Genomic DNA, 19,213 nt, shown 5'->3' with positions numbered 1-19,213 from the left:
CTGAATCACAAACACATGAAGGGGTGCATTAGTTCACTGGAAATTCAGCCTTTCGCACCGCAGAGGCCAGGAGCGGAGCTCAGAGCACACCCCTTCCCAAAGAGACAACTAGGTTTCCCGGAGGCAGGGACTCCATGAGGTTTGGGTTCAAAGGTGAAGTTTAAAAGTATTCTGCGGTGCGGACTGTGCATAGTTTAGAAGACGTGCAGCTTCCGTCCCTGCTAGAGCTTCGCTGGGGCATCTGCAGTTCAGTTGACATACGAGGTCAGGGTTGAGGTATGGTCCGTCGAGGTTCGTACCTTGCTTTTGGTTTGTGGTTCGTACTTAGCAGGACTGAGACAGCCTCCGTGTGGGGACAGACTGAGCTCTCAGAGCACCAGCCCGCCTCCGTGCATGCAGGGTCAGGGCCCCAGAACCCACGTGGGAAGGGGCCACGCTAAAGCGCCGGCATCCCGGTGCTGGAGGCAGAGGCCTGTCGCAAAGGCTGCGCAGCCAGAGCCCGAGCAGAGCCTCCCTGCCCTTGGCGCTCCTGAGAGACCCCTCTGGGGGGAGGCCTCCCCCTCGCCCAGCTGCGGGGCCACAGCCCCCGAGACCCGCACCCCGAGTGGGTGGCACCGCGAGGCCGCCGAGCTGCGCGGCTGGTCTGTGCTGGAAGAGCATCACTGGAGACCGGCCGTCTCCAGACCGGCGGGCCGTGCGGCGGGAAGTCAGCACCGGAGGAGGGGATTCCCTGTAACGACCACAGAACCGGCACGGGGGACCGTGGAAGCCGCGCCACAGCGGTGTGGGGAGCCTGAGTTTGCCAGGAGACCCCGCCGCCGCGCTGCACCCGCGCGTCTAGAAATAGGAGGTGTCGTTCCTGCAAGAGAAGACGTTTCTCTTGCTCCAACAACTCATTTTCTAGGCTGTCTGTCCAGCGAAAGGTGGCGACTTTCTAGAACAAGAAGAGAGATGGCTTTAGGGCTGGGAACACGCTGCGGCTGGGGAGGTAGTTTGCCGTTTCTAGGCTAAGGTCACGACCGCAGTCACACTCAATCCGGTGCCCTCGCGTGTCCTGTCTGAGCCCCTGTGCGTGTGGTCACCTCAAGATTCCGACCAAATCTTGCCTCCCCCGAGCCAGTCCCCACCCGCGAACCGCACGGTGACATCCCCGCCGGGAGACTGGGCTGGGGTTTGTATTCCCTGCCTCGGGAGGCGCTGCTGACTGCCCGCTGGGGACAGACCCGCGGGTGGCGAGAACACACAGACCCATCCTCCCTCCGCGGTGCGCCTTCGTGTACGAAATACACCGCGTGCTCAGAACACGAGCTCTGTGCACTCGTGGGTTCTGTCTCTTCTCACCTCACCAGTTTAGTCCATCCCTTATTAGATGACACATTTTTGGGGTATAGGGACGGTGCCTTCCACTCCCTCACATTCTACAGACAGGTTTTCCCACAAGTTCAAGTACTCAGTTCCTCACACAACACAAAGGAATGAGTTTCTCAGAGGCAGTGTCTTTCAAAGGTAGGCCCAGCCCCACTTCGAACCGAAGGCATTCGAATGATTACTGACCAAGGAAAAAGGATTTTCTTTTTTCTTTTTCAATCCATCACATTCCGGGAAGGCAAGTTTTGGCGTGGTGCTAGCCTGTCTTCACGCAGGGTAATCTGCCTTTCAGGTACCGGGATATAGGCCTTGCTTGGGCCCAGAACCTGGGGCAAGCATTACTACCTAGCTGGAATTTAATAACCTTTGTCTTTACTGTATTTATTTTATTACCCTCAATTAAGGACAAGTAATACTAGTTTTGTAATTATGGGAGTAAAACAAATTTACTCAAGTATAACAGTGAATGGGTTTTAAGCAAAATAGTACTCAGGTGGTACTCGGTTATGGTAAGACTCACGGAAGGGAAACACAGCCAGCAAGAATTTAGGAATATTTTGCCAAAGTAAGAAGCCAAGTTTTCCCGGTTCTGTACCTGATTTGGGCAAAATCTAACTTGAACTCTGTTTTAGAACAATAGCATATGCCCTGGCGGCTCCCTTACTCCCTCTGGGAGCCCCAGCTCCGAAACAAGAACATCATCAGTCATCAGAGATGAAAATCCAGTTATCGCAATCTTTCAAAGGCAATGACCGCTCTGCTCCTGGCTCCCTAAAGGGTTTGCGCCACTTCCCCGTCACCGCACGTCTGGCCCTCGGAGGACACGCGGAGCTGACTCTGAACTTCAGGGCTGAGGACCTCAGGACTACAGGGGCGGGGGAGGGGTGCGGGGACCATCCAAGGATGTTCAAGAGCAGTTGTGACCGGTGAAGTGCTCTGGGTTTCAGAGTCAACAGGGACGACGCGCGGCTCCCTCCTCTCCTCTGCCCGGGAGCTTGCAGTGAGGGGCGCTGTCGCCGGTCCCCAAGGGCCAGCCGACAGGAAGGAGGGAGCTGCCATGTGGCAGGAGGGGGTCAGACCACGGCTGTCCTGGCTCGGTCTGGAGTGTGCTGATCTCCCAGACACTGCCGGCCTCTGTCCACTCTGAGATGTGACGAGCGTCACGGGGCGGCGCTGGCTCGCCTGAGGACAGTCCTGCTGCTGGATGTCGCGGTGCATCCCATGCGCTAGGACGGGCCCCACTACGGTAAACCTGCGACGGGCAACCGCGGCTGACTCCACAGAGCCTTTGGGACCCGGGTCTTCGAACGTCGGGCCCCAGCCGCAGGGTGACGAGGGCCACCTTCCCAAGCAGAGGCTTCGTCGCTCCGGCCGGGAAGGGACTGCCGCGCGCTGAGCGGGTCCCACGTACTCTCCGGCCCGGGCCCGACAGTCGCCGGCTGGTCCTCCCCCCTATGTGCTCCAGGAATCAAATACTTTATCCCCACGAAAGGTGGCCCTTCCGCACCCTACACTTCTAGGGACTCACAGCCATTAAACTGGGAGGCCCTGGAGCCGCGTGGGGCCGTCCCCGCTGACAGGAGGAGGAGCCGGGCCTTGGGTAAGGGGCGGCGGTTCTACAACGACCAGGGTGGCAGGGTCGGGTGACTCTGCCTGGAGCAAGGGCACTGACAAGGCCAACAGGCACGCCGGGTTCTAGCACAGGGAACGCGACCTGAGAAGCCCGCGCCTGCAGGAGGCTTCGCCTGGAGCCGCCCCTTCTCTCCTGCCATTTGCGGTTTGCCCAGAGCCGCTTCTGCACCCACCGAGCCGTGCGGACCCGGGGAGGGGCCTGGCAGAACGCGGTCCCTGCTCTGTAACGTTGTCTTCCCATTCCCGGCCCTGTTCTCTTCTCCGTACTCGATTTCCTTTCCCCCTGCCTGCGACCGTCCCTGTCACTAACGCACCAAGCGCACCGGTCCAGGGGGGACGCGTGAGCCCCGGTCCTCGGAAACCTCGAATCCCAGGAAGAGGGAAACCCGCGCACCCCCGTCTAACCGCTCCCGTGTGCTAAGGTGCAAGGGGAAACAGTAAACTGCCGGAGAAAACAAGCCATCGACACCCAAAACGGGTTAATGGTGAGGACGAGCCGCGGTTCCCGTGGACGAAGGGACAGCGGTTCCAGTGCCCGCAGGACCACGGTGCTGACATGTCCTGCGACGTCACCCTGATGCTCGGCTCTCCCCGTGTCGGGGGGGGTGCAGGGGAGGCCGTGGGAGAAGGGTCTGGAAGGCTCGCCTGGAGAGGAAGAGAGGCCGGGACTGCAAGCCGAAGTCCTGGGGCAGGGGTGAGGAGGGACAGAGGCCACGGAGAGGCCACACACAGGAGACTCGAACCCTGCCTGAACTGCGGCTGGGCTCCCTCTCCCTCTTTAGTCTCTCTCTCCAAGTCACCACCTGTTTTCTGCTCCCCAAACAGAGCCCTGGGAAGCGGGGAAGGAGGCCGGTTCAGAGGGCAGATCCAGCCTTCCGAGAACGACGGCCACCCCTGCCTCCTAGAGCAGCCACGGAGCCCAGGAAGGCCTTGGGCTCGGATGTAGCCCTCGGCTCCATTCGCAAGCCTCGAGCCGTGACGGAACTAAGTCATCGGAGTCTCTCCTTCACGTTGCTTTACCTTCTTTCTCCACAGGTGCAGGGCCATGTTTGAAATGTTTTACGACAAAATGAAAATTTCCTGCTAAGATGACTGTATATTTCAGGAATTCTGTAAACCTAGTGTGCTCAGAGCTCTCTTTTAAAGCCCATGTGATTTTCTTTCTGCCTGTTGGCCACTAAGGAGAACAAGTCTTTCTTTTAAAGCTGGAATGTAATTCTTCCTTAACCTGTCATAGAGTAGCACTGACCTTTCTCTTTACTGGAAATATATCCCTTTATTTTTCTTTTCTAATATAACTGAAGACACAAAAGTCCTTTCTAGGAGTTCATTCTAAAATTGGGCTTCATGACTCATTATCTGGCCTCTTCTGCCTTGAAGGTGGTTTTGGTTGTAGCTAGTCACTCCCCAACCCCTCAAAAACTCTAAAAATAGGAACAGACGTTTGTCACTTCTTTTCCCTTGTCCTCCCTACTTCCAATGATTAAAAAGTACACTCTGGGGACGCCTGGGTGGCTCAGTTGGTTAAGCGGCTGCCTTCAGCTCAGGTCATAATCCTAGCGTCCTGGGATCGAGTCCCATATCGGGCTCCTTGCTCGGCAGGGAGCCTGCTTCTCCCTCTGCCTCTGCCTGCCTCTCTGCCTACTTGTGATCTTTCTCTCTCTCTGACAAATAAATAAATAAAATCTTAAAAAAAAAAAAAGTACACTGTGAGAGCTACCATAAATGAGTATGAGCTATGGATAGCTGTTCAATATTTACATTGTAAATTTCCCTTTTTCTTCCAAAAAATGGAGTCCTTGTGACATGTGCTTTAACAGTTTATCGTGTGAAATCCTCCAACTGACTTTACAGACTAGAAATTAGTCTCCTTTTCCGGTTGGATGAGCCGGAGTGTCAGCATTTAGAGCTAACTCTTTGCCTGAGGGAACATAGCTCTGTCTAGTGCCCAGGGTTCTGCCTGGGCCAGGTAAGGCTCCCACAAGGGGTGGAGCCTGCTTGTTAGAGTCTGAACCCTGGCCTTGCCATTTCTAAGCTGGATGACCTCGAGGAAGTCACATCACATCTGTTTCTCAGATTCCATATCTATAATCTAATAATACTTATTACACAGGGTTGTTGTGAAAATACAAATCAAAACCACAATGAGACACCACCTCACACCAGTCAGAATGGCTAAAATTAACAAGTCAGGAAATGACAGATGCTGGCGAGGATGTGGAGAAAGGGGAACCTCCCACACTGTTGATGGGAATGCAAGCTGGTTCAACCACTCTGGAAAACAGCACAGAGGTTCCTCAAAAAGTTGAAAATAGAGCTACCCTATGAACCAGCAATCGCACTACTGGGTATTTACCCTAAAGATACAAACGTAGTGATCCGAAGGGACACACGCACCTGAATGTTTATAGCAGCAATGTCCACAACAGCTGAACTATGGAAAGAACCTAGATGTCCAACGACAGATGAATGGATAAAGAAGATGTGGTATATATACACAATGGAATACTATGCAGCCATCAAAAGAAATGAAATCTTGCCATTTGCAATGACATGGATGGAACTAGAGGGGATTATACTGAGCAAAATAAGTCAATCAGAGAAAGATAATTATTATATGATCTCTCTGATATGAGGACAGGGCAGGGGGCCGTGGGGGGCAGGGAGGGAAAAAAATGAAACAAGATGGGACCATGGAGGGAGACAAACTATAAGAGACTCTTAATCTCAGGAAACAAACTGAGGGTTGCTGGAGGGTGGGAGGTAGGGAGAGGGTGGTTGGTTGATGGACACTGGGGAAGGTGTGTGCTATGGTGAGTGCTGTGACGTGTGTAAGCCTGATGATTCACAGACCTGTACCCCTGGGACTAATAATACATTATATGTTAATTTTTAAAAAATAAGGAAAGCCTCACAGTGCTAGCACACGTAAGAACTCCATAGCGAGGGGCACCTGGGTGGCTCAGTGGGTTAAAGCGTCTGCCTTCGGCTCAGGTCATGATCCCAGCGTCCTGGGATCGAGCCCCGCATCGGGCTCTCTGCTCAGTGGAGAGCCTGCTTCCCTTCCTCTATCTCTCTGCCTGCCTCTCTGCCTACTTGTGATCTCTCTCTGTCAAATAAGTAAATAAAGTATTAAAAAAAAAAAAAAGAACTCCATAGCAAATATCACTACTCCTGTTTCTCCAATGTCTCAATGCAGTGGCCTATCCTGCTGTGAGGCGAGGAAGCCCTGGGTTTCCGAGCAAGCTCACCACTCCGTGAGAGCCAAACTGCTCCTACCACTCCTGCCCACCAGAGGAGAACCTACATAATTAATCAGGTCGTGAATGACAAGAGCAGATGGAAGACCTCTGAAGACAAGGACAGTAAAGACACATGAGACCCAAATGCAACATGTTATCCTTAATTGGATCCAGACCAGAAATATTTTTTTCTTTTGCTGCAAAAGACATTGATGGGTGAAACTGGTGAGATTTTCGTGTCTGTACATAGATGGTAGCACTGTCTTAATTTCCTGGGTCTCGTCATTGTTCTGCGGTGATGGAGTACAGATCACTGTTCTACATTTGTAGGAGACAAGACACCGAAGTGTTGAGAAATAGAAGGGATTTCTGTCCATCACTTATCGGTAAACATAGTATCATGATACGAAGAGGCCCACAGGTGGGGCGCCTGGGTGGCTCAGGTCATGGTCTCAGGGCCCTGGGATCGAGCCCCACATCAGGCTCTCTGCTCAGCGGGGAGCCTGTTTCCCCCTCTCTCTCTGCCTGCCTCTCTGCCTACTTGTGATCTCTGTCAAATAAATAAATAAAATCTTAAAAAAAAAAAAAGAGGCCCACAGGTACACAAGGTGAGAGAGAGAAGAAGGGACGATCGGTACCTCAGGACACAGGGAAACGCTAAGCTTGGGGAATGTGGGTGAAGAGTGCGAGTAGCTGAATCTGGACTTGGAAAGAACCGAGCTTGACTCTAGCTACCACGTCCTCGTGCCCTAGACAAGTATGTTGAACTCCGTGAGGCCCATTTCCTAGTAGAAAAGCGGGGAGAAGAAAACCTACGTCACTGGGGTGAACACGCACGAAAGGCCGAGCTGCAGCCCAGGCCCGCGTCATCAGCTCTCACGGGGCGGCCGGGGCTGGGCTCCGCGGGGAGCCAGAGAATAGCTCAGAGCTGGGCCACCTCCCCAGAGCACCAGGCAAGTGGGGGAGAGCGACTCAGCAAACACGAATTTCGAATGACCACATTCGAAATTCATGTTTGCTGAGTCCCCACAGAAGAGGCTTTGACAGAGAAGAGATCCCAATCTCAATTTTTGTTAAAAAAAAAAAAAGCCTCTAAATAAGGAAAGAAAACGTAAACACGACGACGCCTGCTTGGGATGAGTGATGTTCGTCTGCCCGCGCATCAGAAGCGCCCTTTGGAGCCTCAGAATAACTACACGCTTGGACCCTATCTTAGGTGAGTTGCCTCGTCTGGTCTTGGGAAGACCCTGAACGTTCACATTTTCACGTGGCTCCCGGGCACTTCTCGGGTTCACTAGGGTTGTAAACCGCCGCCTTAGAGTTAGCGAATGTAGGTGCCCCAGAAACCAGGGCTGGAACCAAGCCCATCTGAGGCTGTCCTAAGTGACCTGAAGGAGAGGTTGAAACCTCCCAGGAACCTGGGCTTTCGCTGGTGTGGGCGGTACACCACAGGCCCTCGGCATGGACGGGGTGCACCGAGGAGAGGGCAATGTGCCTCACACTGCGAAATGGGGAACGTGGGCAAAATGCAGGCCGTCAACCTCACCAGGGCAGCGTGCGTGTTCACGAGAAAGAAGTCAAGCAGGCTCACCGAATGAGTTCTAGAAACAACATCGTCAGGTATGTTCTCTCTGTTCCCTACGGACTTGGGCCTACGGGGCAGTCGTTGCCTGGGTTGCCGTCACTGCGGACGGACCTCACGCGGGATACTGGAAATGAAACCAAGGAGTTACGGAACCTTTTCAAAAACTCCACGGCATTTGCTTCTTGGGAAGTTCTCGTTGCTATTCTTCATACATATTTCCGTTAGAAAACTCCAAGATGAAAATCACGGAATTAGAAACTAGCAACTAAAATTACTTAGGAGATAGGACATTGCTTTGATAAAGACATGTAAGAAAAGTAAAAACAGCTCTCGGATCAGATCAAAGCTTAGAGAATGTATAGTCAGAATTTGTTAGATAATGAGGGGAACAGTAGGAGTGGACTTTCTCACTTAAATCTGGAAAGCAACTGAAAGAGCAAATGTTGAGCTAATTTAAGTTTAAGGAAAAGACTAACTTCCTTATATCCAAAGACGTGAAGGTTAAAATGTTTAGGGTTATGTTTTCATAATCTCTTTGAAGGCAAGCTGGAGATGTTGAAGAAATATTGTTAAAACTTGATAGCAGTGTTACAAGAGGCAATTGCCATATTTTTCTATAAACATTTTTGACTGTTACTAGCAAAAAAGTATCCTGGGTTAAGTACATTTGCGTGAAATTTTAAGCTTTTTATTACGTAAAGAATCTGTTGCACAGTCCCTGGAGAACGGGAGCGGGGACGACGGCCGAGTGTGGGCGGCCAGTGCTCCTGCGGGGGAGACGCGGGCAGAAGGGGACGAGATGAGTCGCCCGCAAACTCTAGGAAGACAGGGAGGCTCCTGGGCTCCAGCCGCCACCACGGTCACGTGGTCTCCGTGAGTACCAGTCCTTCCCCAGTCCAAACCTCGGTGGGCTCGGTTTCCCACGGTGCGGCCTCCCATCTCGGGTCGGCTTGGCTTTCATGGAACCCAACAATACACTCCCTAAAAGCAAGATTTGGGCTGCAGTCGTTCTCGGTTTCCACCACTCGAGAGCACAGAGAGGGCTTCACCACTTTCTTTCACACCCGTAAGTCCCATAGGGCAAGGAGTGTCCCTCTCCCTCCTTCCGACACTCCCAAGTCGCTCACAGGTACAACAGGACACTTGCTTGCACCGACACCGACGGTTTCGGTTTCTCTTCTTTTTCACGTGCTTCCCACCCACTCCTTACCCAAGCGGGCCACAGTGACCAGGTGGCTTCCCGCACAGGCTTCGCCGCTGCCGTCTGCCAGTCAGGCTGACACAACACCACAACTGCTGACGTGCAGGAACACAACGGGGGAGGGGGGGCGAGGCCAGCCAGGACGGCGGCTGACTGCTGGGGCCCTTCGGAGAGGTTTCAGGAGGTAAGAAGTGAGTGGCCAGATTCCTCTGAAAAAGGGAAAGTGAACAGAGCTTCCAGAAAGAGGCAGGTGTGACAGAGCCATGCTTCAGACCAATGCTCCTCCTGTCAAAACTGAATCCCAACTTATTTTCAAACAAGAGGACCACTGGCCCATAAATCCTACAAGTCATTTGAGTTTTTGGAATAGCACAAAACAGTGAGTTATCTAAAGCCTTATCAGTTTAAAGACTTCATTTAGAATAGTTTGGCTCTTAGTTTATAGCCTTCTGTCAAGGGGCGTACCTCGGCCTCAGGCCCATCTAAAGTCTAGACCATTCCACTCACGTTTCATGTTCTTGTAAACGACTCAGAACAGAACAGAAAAGCAAAGGCTCAACCAGAACTCAACCAATTAAAATACTGGTTCCTGACTGTTGGCCTACCCCTCTGGCGCTATTTTAAAATTCACGTAGACATACCCAAGAGTTATGGATTCTGTCTTTGGAAAACTTACAGGAGAGAAAGACGGTGTTGTTTCAAGATAATATCCATAACGACAGAAAAGACGGCAACACTGAAAATAATGTGGGAGAGACTGATACTCCTTCTTTCTTTCCCCTTCATAAGGAGAATTTTGATTTCGTTGGGGGAAGCAAAGTCACAGCCTTCATGACACATGGGTGGGGGCCCGTGGCTAATTCCAGACCAGTGTCGTGTCCCCGCAGTTGCTGGGTGGGGCTTCCCGGAAAGCCCACTGAAAGCAGCTCACTCAGCCCGCAGTGTCTTTGCCCTTTGCCCTTGGGTTGCCTCTGTCTGGAACGTGCCCAGGATGCCAGGGCAGAGTAGCCACCTTGGAGCTACAAGGCCATCACAGGGAAGGGCCAGGATTACCGTCCGGCTGAAGTCCTGAGCTGCGGAAGCAAAGCCTGTCACTAAACCGGTGCCCTGACCCTGCGCTGCCTAGCCTGTGTCTAGCCTCCAGAACTCTGAGAAACGGATTTCTGGTGGTTACGAGGCAGCTGGTGGACGGTGCTGTTCACAGCAGCCTGAATGAGCCAAGACAGCTCCCTTCACAGCTTCCTTTTTAGCAGGAGGAGTGGCTCTGTTACACCGGAGACCTCCTCGCTCCTTGTTTGCCAGTAAGAAAACTTCTAATTTGTGCTATTTTTGGCATTTCTGTTCCCAGCAGCCAAATTCTTCGGAGACACAGGTCACAGGAATTTGCAGGACGGCCACGCGGCAGCGCCGGCGCTGTTCTAGATGCTTCGCGCTCGCCACCGCCTTCAACGCTCGGGCTCTCGCCGCCCGGCCTGCCACCTATATCGCACAGCCGGGCGGCCGGAGCACGGGTCCCACAGCCCGCTGCCGGGTGGAGTCAGGCCTCGAGCTGGGAATCTAGCCTCGGCCGCGCCGGCGTGCTTCCTCGCGTCCGGCCAAGTGCGAAGTCACGGAGGAGCTCAGCGGAGGTCTGGGGTCCCGTGCACTGTTCTCCGCTGCTACTCTCCCTCGTGCTGAACACGTGCTTCCCGTGCAGGAGGCTCCAATCAAGGTTCCTAAAATGCACACACACTGTTCTGAAGAGTGGAGTCGGGGGCGCCTGGGTGGCTCAGGCAGTTAAGTGTCTGCCTTCGGCTCAGGTCATGATCCACGGGTCCTGGGATGGGGCCCAGCCCTCCCCTTGGCAGGCAGCCTGCTTCTCCCTCTCCAAATCATGCTCGCTCTCTCTTTCTCTCAAATAAATAAATAAAATCTTTCTAAAAAAAAATAAAAAGTGTGAAGTCCGATCCAAAAATTGCAGGAAGAAAACCCTCCCTCCATGAGGATTCCGAGCCACCTGTCCCGTTCCTGTCACACTCCTTACACTTCCTCAGCCAGAGCACTTCGGCTGACTTCATCCTCCGTCTGCACGCACGGGGAGACCTGTGTCCACGGACTTACGATCCTTACCCTTTGCGATGATATCACCACCAAGGGAGCTAATTAGTGGCGGTGACCATGGTGTTTTCTTCAGCGCAGGTACCTAATGCCCCCGGGACCGATGACTCCCCTAGCATGGATGGAAATGATCTACCTTCTGGGACACACTTGGGTTGATCTTGAAAGCAAAACGAAACAAAACAAACCATTCTGAAGCTGCCTGCGATTTTTCGGAGGCCCTCTGCAAGCATGCCCTGACCTTTCCAACCGAAGCTGCGCTGTGAATCCATCATACATAACACAAAAGTACACTTGAGGGAAATTTCAAAATCCTGGCTCTTATAGTCAGGTCAACTGAAAATTAAGTGAGTAGTTGGAAAATCAGAATCAGAAATTAAGAACCTGGAAGACCAGAGAACATTCTGTCCAAACTCCCCCTTTGTCACGTGCCGTTTCTTAAAGATGAAAAACAGCAACACTTCTGTTGCAGGACTCCAGCTTCGACAGGAAAACCAGATAGACCTGTGACCAATCCAGACAGAAGCGGACCCACCGTCCATCCCCTCCCACCCACGCTGTATCCTGCCACGGGCATTTTCTTAACGTTGCTCCCGACTCAGAAAAAAACACAACCTTTCACAACCTGAAACTGGCCAGCGATTCCAAGTTCTGGCATAAGCCCTCAGTCCCTCTCACTACTCAAACTGCAAACCATCAACTGAACCCTTCATCTTCTGTCCTGTTTCTGGGTCTGCAGACATTCAGTTCCTTCTGCCCACAGTGCTCTCCACGACCCTCTGTCATGACCCTCTGCCTCATGTCCTCAGGGACCCACTATCCCCTGTTTTGTACTTTGTGACCTTAGAATCTTTACTTTAAGCCACTAACCAGCCAATGGAAAAACTCTCGTGGAGCTTAAGAAACTGGTAGGTGGTCACACTAACCATCTAAATCAGGGGTCTGAGCTTGGCAGGTAAAAGGTTCATCTGAGGATACATAACACCAAAAAGGAAAGATGACTTCTACACCAAAGGCGGAAAGAGAAAACTCTGTCTCTTGGGACCCTCGTTCTGTTGAAAGCTTTAAAACATCTTATGTACAAAAAGGAAAAGTCTTTGCTATATCGAGCTGTTTCTTTCACTCTTGTAAATGATATCTGTGATGTCAACATTGAATGAGAGCTATTCAGAATCTGGCACTGTTCATTCATGTGAGAATGCCAGTTCCGTTGAGTAAAGAGTCATATCTAGTATCCGGAGATATTGGAGTCACGTTTAACATAAAGCGCAAATATTGCATTGAAGTGGGTTTGGGATAAAAATGTCAATTATATGCAACAATTAAATACCACCTTCTTGAATCATTCATCTTGGCATCATGGAAAAATTTTCAGCCTTCTCCAACAAGAATGTCAGATCTTGGGAGCAGTAATTCATCAATGGCCTGATTCCACAATGAGTCAGAGTGACTAAAATACTCTGGATAAGTGTTTCACTTTATTTATACTGTTGGGTCAAAACTCCACTTAATTGAATGACTTGTGTTGGTGACATCTTTGAGTTATGTTTACCGCTTGGCATCCTGGATGCCCCCATGTCGTTGACACACACAACACACTTGGGAGACAGGATTTGTGGGTACCAAACGGGTACCCCAAGTCTTCAAAACCTACCAAAGCAAGTTTAGTAAAATAGGCAGCCATGGTGATTACATCAAAAAATCAAGCTTTTTCTCTCGAATGAATGAATGGTCTTGGCACCAAGGAAAGATCTTACTGCATCTTTGATCCTGGGAATTCTAGAACAATCTCTTGCAGTGAACAGGGACATTATATTGAAACCTTAAATCACCGGAGATTATTGAACGAACAAATCAAAGCTCTAACTTGCATTACGGAGATTATTGAACAAATCAAAGCTCTAAAAATCGAGGCTTTCCACGTCACCTCTTTTACTTCCTTTCAAAGTGGAAGCCCTTCGGGTCGCACAGAAACTTGATCTCTGGTTTAACTTTTAGTGCTCAATATGCGCCAAAGGCGTAAGGACTCTGAAACTAAGATTAAATATGCATTTTTAAAAATTAGACTTGATGGCTGTTACAGCCATAAAGTCTTGGAGGAGGAGCGAGTAATTTTATGTCATTTTATACCTTTAACTCATCTGAAGTTTCTCTTATTTGTGGGTTTGTAGTCAGAGGGTGGCTCTGCTGTGCTTCTACCTTGGAAATTAATCCTCAAAATAATTGATAAAAAATATTGATCTCTTCCTCTGCTGTTACTCCCTATTATTTTGGTCTCGACTTACTGATTTAAACATGAAGTGACACTTTTTTTTTTTCTTTCTTTCTTTCTTTTATTGTGTTAAGTAAGCCATTATACAGTACATCGTTAGTTTTTTAATTTATTTTTTTCAGCGTAACAGTATTCATTGTTTTTGCACAACACCCAGTGCTCCATGCAATACGTGCCCTCTCTATTACCCCCCACCTGGTTCCCCAACCTCCCACCCCCGCCCCTTCAAATGAAGTGACACTTTTAAGTTGGGGTAACATCTGGTCTCTGACTATACTGCGGGAAACGCCCCAGGAGGCCAGCGTGACAGCTCCTGCACGGCTGAAATACCGTCTGATTGGGGGCGGCTGGGGGGCTCCGTGGGTGAAGCCTCTGCCTTCAGCTCAGGTCATGATCTCAGGGTCCTGGGATGGAGCCCCGCGTCAGGCTCTCTGCTCAGCGGGGAGCCTGCTTCCTCCTCTCTCTCTGCCTGCCTCTCTGCCTCCTTGTGATCTCTCTGTGTCAAATAAATAAATAAAATCTTTTAAAAAAATAAAATGAATAAAATACCATCTACTTGAATGAGGAAAACGAATATGCATTCACCTCAGTGGATTGTAAAAAAAGCCATAAATACCTCTGGCTGTGAAATGCTGATCATCTGATTTGCTATCGCCCCCCCAGGACTAGTGAAAATCTCTGTCACTTTGAAATGGAAAAAAAAAGAATCTTCATTTCCTTTTAACTTATAAATCTATTATTTCTAGCTTTCTTTTAAAAACTGCATCCTTAAAATTTTTTTTAAAAATAAAAACTATATCCTTGTTTGGGTAACAGTGGAAAGGTGTGGGCTAAAAATGAAAATTTCTTAACCTAGGGTTTCATTTAAAATATTGTTGACCTGGAATTATAATGTTGGTATCAATGCCTACTGACATTTTATGGTATAGCCATTAAGCCAGGATGCTAATTTCTATAATCTATTACCTGATTCCCACTATTGTGCCATTAAATGCCTCTAAGGTTTTAGTACTGAGACATTCCAGGAACTTACTCAGATGTGGTGCATAGAGAAGTTTGGCTTATAAAGAAAATCTTTGTTTTCATTAAATTCCTAATCAGTAGATAAGCTGCATTAGTCCAGAAATGGACTCACAGAATTCTTGGTGGTGCTCCTGAGATCACAGCCAAGACCAAATTATCGGAACAAAGGCGGCTCTGCTGGGAGTGGCGAGGTTAGAGGGCTTGACTTACTATTAGGAAAATGCTAAACAAATCCATTCTGTGAAAACTCTCCCTTTTCTCGTTGGAAGTATGTTCGTAATTTCTATTGTGCTTCCCATGGTTGTCAGCAACCAGATGGCACTTTTTTTTTTTTTAATAATGGAGGTCCTGGATGAAGAACATTCCCTCCACAAAGTTTTTCAATTTTTTCATGATCTTTTGCTCTCTAGAGAGGCCAGTGTTGCAGCTACCACCACTGAACAGAGAAAACGATCCGCCTAAGTAGACTTCGAAGCAGATGATAAAAACACGCACGGCCGCATGCTATACAAAACCACCCCTTCTGGTTGTGCAGTTCCAAACTCCAAGCCCCCAGACTGAAGGGTCTCTCTCTTCTAGCACTTTCTTACTTAAACTCATCTTCCCCACCTGTTCCCTACAAGATGCACCCTTTCACTCCAGCCCAAAATGTGTATTCATGTTTCTTTCAACGTGTACATTTTTTCCCATGTCTTTATTCAAAATATTCCTTCTTTGTAAAATGCTCACCTTTCCTTACTTTAATTTCTAGCCAAGTCTCACCTCCATATAAGACTCTCCCTAAATGTTGTGGCCCCTCAACAACTTTTCTATCCTGATCTCCTTTTGTACTTACACAGAAATGTATCAGAATACATTTTAAGAATTGAGAGCATGATATAACTAGTATTACGAAATACTGTTTCACGTACTGTCTCGTGCTTGTCTCTTACATTCTCGGACCCCTAGCTCAGTGTGCATTTGTCAGTAATAACAACAGAAGGAATTTCAGGAAGTGAACACTCAGGCCTGCGTTTGTCAAGAAGGCTTAAACAGAACAGTTCAATCTATGGAGAAAAGTTTAACAGAAAAGTTTAAGCTAAACTTTTAACTTAGAAAAGTAGAAAAAGAAGAGCAAATTATATCCCAATTAAATGGAAGAAAATAGTAAACATGAGAGCAGAAATTAATTTCAAACAGGAAATCAGAAGGAAAAAAAATTCTACAAACCCAAAAGCCAGTTCTTTGAAAATATCAATAAAATCACTAAGCCTTTAGGCAGGCAAGGGAGGAAAAGAGAACAAAAATTACTACTATCAGAAATGACAGAGGGGACATCACTGGAGACCCCAGGTCAACTAAAAGGAGACCAGAGAAAAAGTATGAAAAACTCCATGCCCACAGACCTGACAACCTCGATGACATGGACCAACTCCTTGAAAGACAGAATCTGCCAAAACTCACACAAGAAAGAAAACAGATGATCTGAATAGGCCTATATTAACAAAATTGAATGAATAATGAATAACCTTCTAAAACAGAATTGGTGCCAGGCCCAGATACATGAACTCTCCTAAACACTGATGAATTTTACCACACAATTTTCTATAGTCTTTTTCAGAAGAGAGAAGCAGAGGCCGTACTTCTCAACGCACCGTTCTATTCGAGCGCAACATCACTCCTACACCAAAACCAGGGAGAGTCACAAGAAGACCACATGGCAGTATCTTCATGCACATAGATCGAATACCCTCAAAATACCAGCAAAAGGAACCCAACAATAAGTAGGAAGATTTATACAGCACAATCAAGTGAGATTTACCTCAGGTACATAATGCTTGTTCAACATTTGCAAATCAATTAATGAAATACTTACATCAACAGGTTAAAAAAAGAAAAATCACATGTTTATATCAATAGATGCAAAAAAAAAGCATTTGATAAAATCGCACACACATTCATGATAAAAACTCTTAGCGAACTAGGAACTAGAGGGGAACTTCCTCAACTTAATAAAGACTATCTAGGGGTGCCTGGCTGGCTCGGTCAGTAGAGCAGGCAACTCTTGATCTTAGGGCCATGAGTTCAAGCCCCACTTGGGTGTAGGGTTTAGTTAAAAAAACATATATCTACCCAAACCCCCTACATTTAACATCATACTTAATGGTGAGAAACTCCATTAAGATCAGGAAAAGGCAAGGATATCTTCTCTCACCAGAGCTTTTCAACATCACACTGGAATTCCCAGTTAATGCAATCGACAAGAAAAGCAAATAAAAGGCATACAGATTAGGAAAGAAAAATAAAACTAGCTCTGTTTGCAAATGACATCATCCTCTCCATAGCAAACCTGAAAGAACTGACCAAAAAAACTTCTGGTGCTCATGAGAGAGTCTAGCAAGGCTGCTGGTTATGGTTAAGCTACAAAAGTCCCCAGCAGTCATTTTCCCACACCAGCAATAAACAAGGTGAATTTGAAATAAAAAACACAATACACTTATACTATGTCCAAAAGATGAAATACTTCGGTGTAAATCGAACAAGGTACGTTGACCATCTATATGAGGAGATCTACAGAACTGACAAAAGAAATCAAAGACGTCATTTCTTGAAAGAAGAATATATAGAAGGCACACGCCAACGGTGAAGCTACGCCAGCCAACACAGTGCAGTACTGACAGAAGGACAGACAGACGATGGAGCCCACTAGAGCCCAGAAACTGAGCCACATAAATACAGTCAACTGATCCTTGACAAGGGAGCAAAGGACACACAAGGGTGCAATTAGCCTTTTTAACTGGTGTGTATGTCGTCAAGGAGGTATGTGAGAGAAGGCATCTAAGCATATGAAGAGACGCTCCACGTCCTATTTCGTGGACATCAACAATCTAAAAAGTGATTCTACAGTTTATATTAAGAGGCAAAAGACCTAAAAGAGCCAACACAGCATCGAAGGAGAAGAACAAAGTTGGGAGAACGGACACTATCCGATTCCTAGGTCCATAAAGCTACGGCAACCAAGACAGTGTGTACTGATGAGAGAACAAACAAACAGATCAAGGGAACAAAACAGGAGCCCAGACGTGGGCCAACGCTCCTTTGACAAGGAAGCAGAGGCAGTGGCATGGGGCCAAGACAGTCTTTTCAAATAACGGTGCCGAACTGGGTGCCCCGTGCAAAAAAATGAATCTAGACGCACATATTACACCCTCCACAAAAGTTAACTCAAAATGGAGTGCAGACCTAAATGCAAAACACAAAACTATAAAAATTCTAGAAAATACTATAGGAGAAAACCTAGATGACCTTAGGTATGGTGATGACTTTTTAGATACAACAGCAAAGGCATGATCCATGAAAGGAAGAACTGTTCAGCTGGACTTTCTCTGCTCTGGGCTGACATTGCCAAAAGAACGAGAAGACAAGCCAGAGACTGGGAGAAAGTATTTGTGAAAGACATGTGACAAAGGACTGTTGTCCAACATATACAAAGAACTTTTAAAATTCAAGAAAAACAACCCATTTAAAAAATAGGCCAAAGACCTTAGAAGCCTCACCCAGAAAGATATACAGATGGCAAGTAAGCGTATGAAAAGGTGCCTCATGTCACAGGTCATCAGGGAAATGCAAATTAAAATAATTAAAAGAACCTAGCTGTCCATCCACAGATGAATGGAGAAAGAAGATGTGGTATGTATACACAATGGAATACTATGCAGCCATCAAAAGAAATGAAATCTTGCCATTTGCGATGATGTGGATGGAACTAGAGGGGATTATGCTGAGCGAAATAAGTCAATCAGAGAAAGACAACTATCATATGATCTCCCTGATATGAGGAATTTGAAAGGCAGGGCGGGGTTGTGGGGGTTAGGGAGGGAAAAAATGAGACAAGATGGAACCAGGGAGGGAGACAAACCATAAGAGATTCTTAATCTCACAAAACAAACTGAAGGTTGCCGGGGGGAGTGGGTTAGGGAGAGGGTGTCTGGGTGATGGACACTGGGGAGGTATGTGCTGTGGTGAGTGCTGTGAAGTGTGTAAGCCTGATGAATCACAGACCTGTACCCCTGGGGCAAATAATACATTATATGTTGATAATAAAAAAATAAAAAATTACAAAAAAAATTTTAAAAGGTGACCTCTAATGTAACTCGGCTCATTAACTGTAACGAGTGTACCACTCTGGTAGGGGATATTGATAATGGGGAGGCTATGCGTGTGTGGGGTTGGAGGGTCACAGGAAATCGATACACCGTCCGCTCAGTTTTGCTGTGTATCTAAAACCACTCAAAGAAGCACTCGATTAAATGACAGCACGCCGACACACAAAGCGTGTCCAGAATCCGATCCCGAGCTCACTATTTAGCACCATGTGACCTGTTAGTCCTGCACAGTCTGATTTCGCCAGCTGCCATTTTATGGGCGACTGTTTCACCTTTTTAGAATGTTAACTCTGTGAGATCAGAAATGGAACCTTCTTTAGTCTTTCCCCAGCGACAGACCTCAAGTTTTTGGCAAAGAATTTTATGTCCTTAAATAAAATGTGACGCAAAGAAATAATACAATGAAGAAACTTTTCTTTTTAAATGTAGTTAAGCAGTCGTCCAAGAAATAGGTTTTGAATAAACACGCGAATAAAAGATGCTTGCAATTCCGCTAATGCTAAACATTTACACTGTGGTGTCTCACACTAACTCGGAAGACAAGCATCCTTCATTTTAAATGTGACGGGCTGGAAAACATTGAAAGGAGAATGAAATAAAGGTAGTTTAAGAGGGAAGTTTATGCAGGAGTAGCGCACATTAACTACC

The 19,213-nt window shown here is 47.9% G+C and overlaps 1 protein-coding gene across 3 annotated transcripts in view; it reads right to left on the bottom strand.

Annotated features, from left to right (window-relative positions):
- NME7 (NME/NM23 family member 7) overlaps positions 1 to 19,213 on the bottom strand; it is a 210,880-nt gene that overhangs the window by 708 nt on the left and 190,959 nt on the right. Inside the window, exon 12 of one of the 3 annotated variants that reach the window (XM_045982777.1) lies at positions 6,769 to 10,743. The exons of the other annotated variants lie outside the window; for them this stretch is intronic. Coding sequence (XP_045838733.1) covers positions 10,735 to 10,743 — 9 coding nt within the window. The 3' untranslated portion in view covers positions 6,769 to 10,734. Of the gene's footprint in view, positions 1 to 6,768; positions 10,744 to 19,213 lie in introns of those variants that run through there. 3 annotated transcript variants of the gene reach the window in all.

Source organism: Meles meles, chromosome 17, assembly GCF_922984935.1.
Source record: "Meles meles chromosome 17, mMelMel3.1 paternal haplotype, whole genome shotgun sequence".
Classification (NCBI taxonomy): domain Eukaryota; kingdom Metazoa; phylum Chordata; class Mammalia; order Carnivora; family Mustelidae; genus Meles; species Meles meles.
This window is presented reverse-complemented; position numbering and strand designations above follow the sequence as displayed.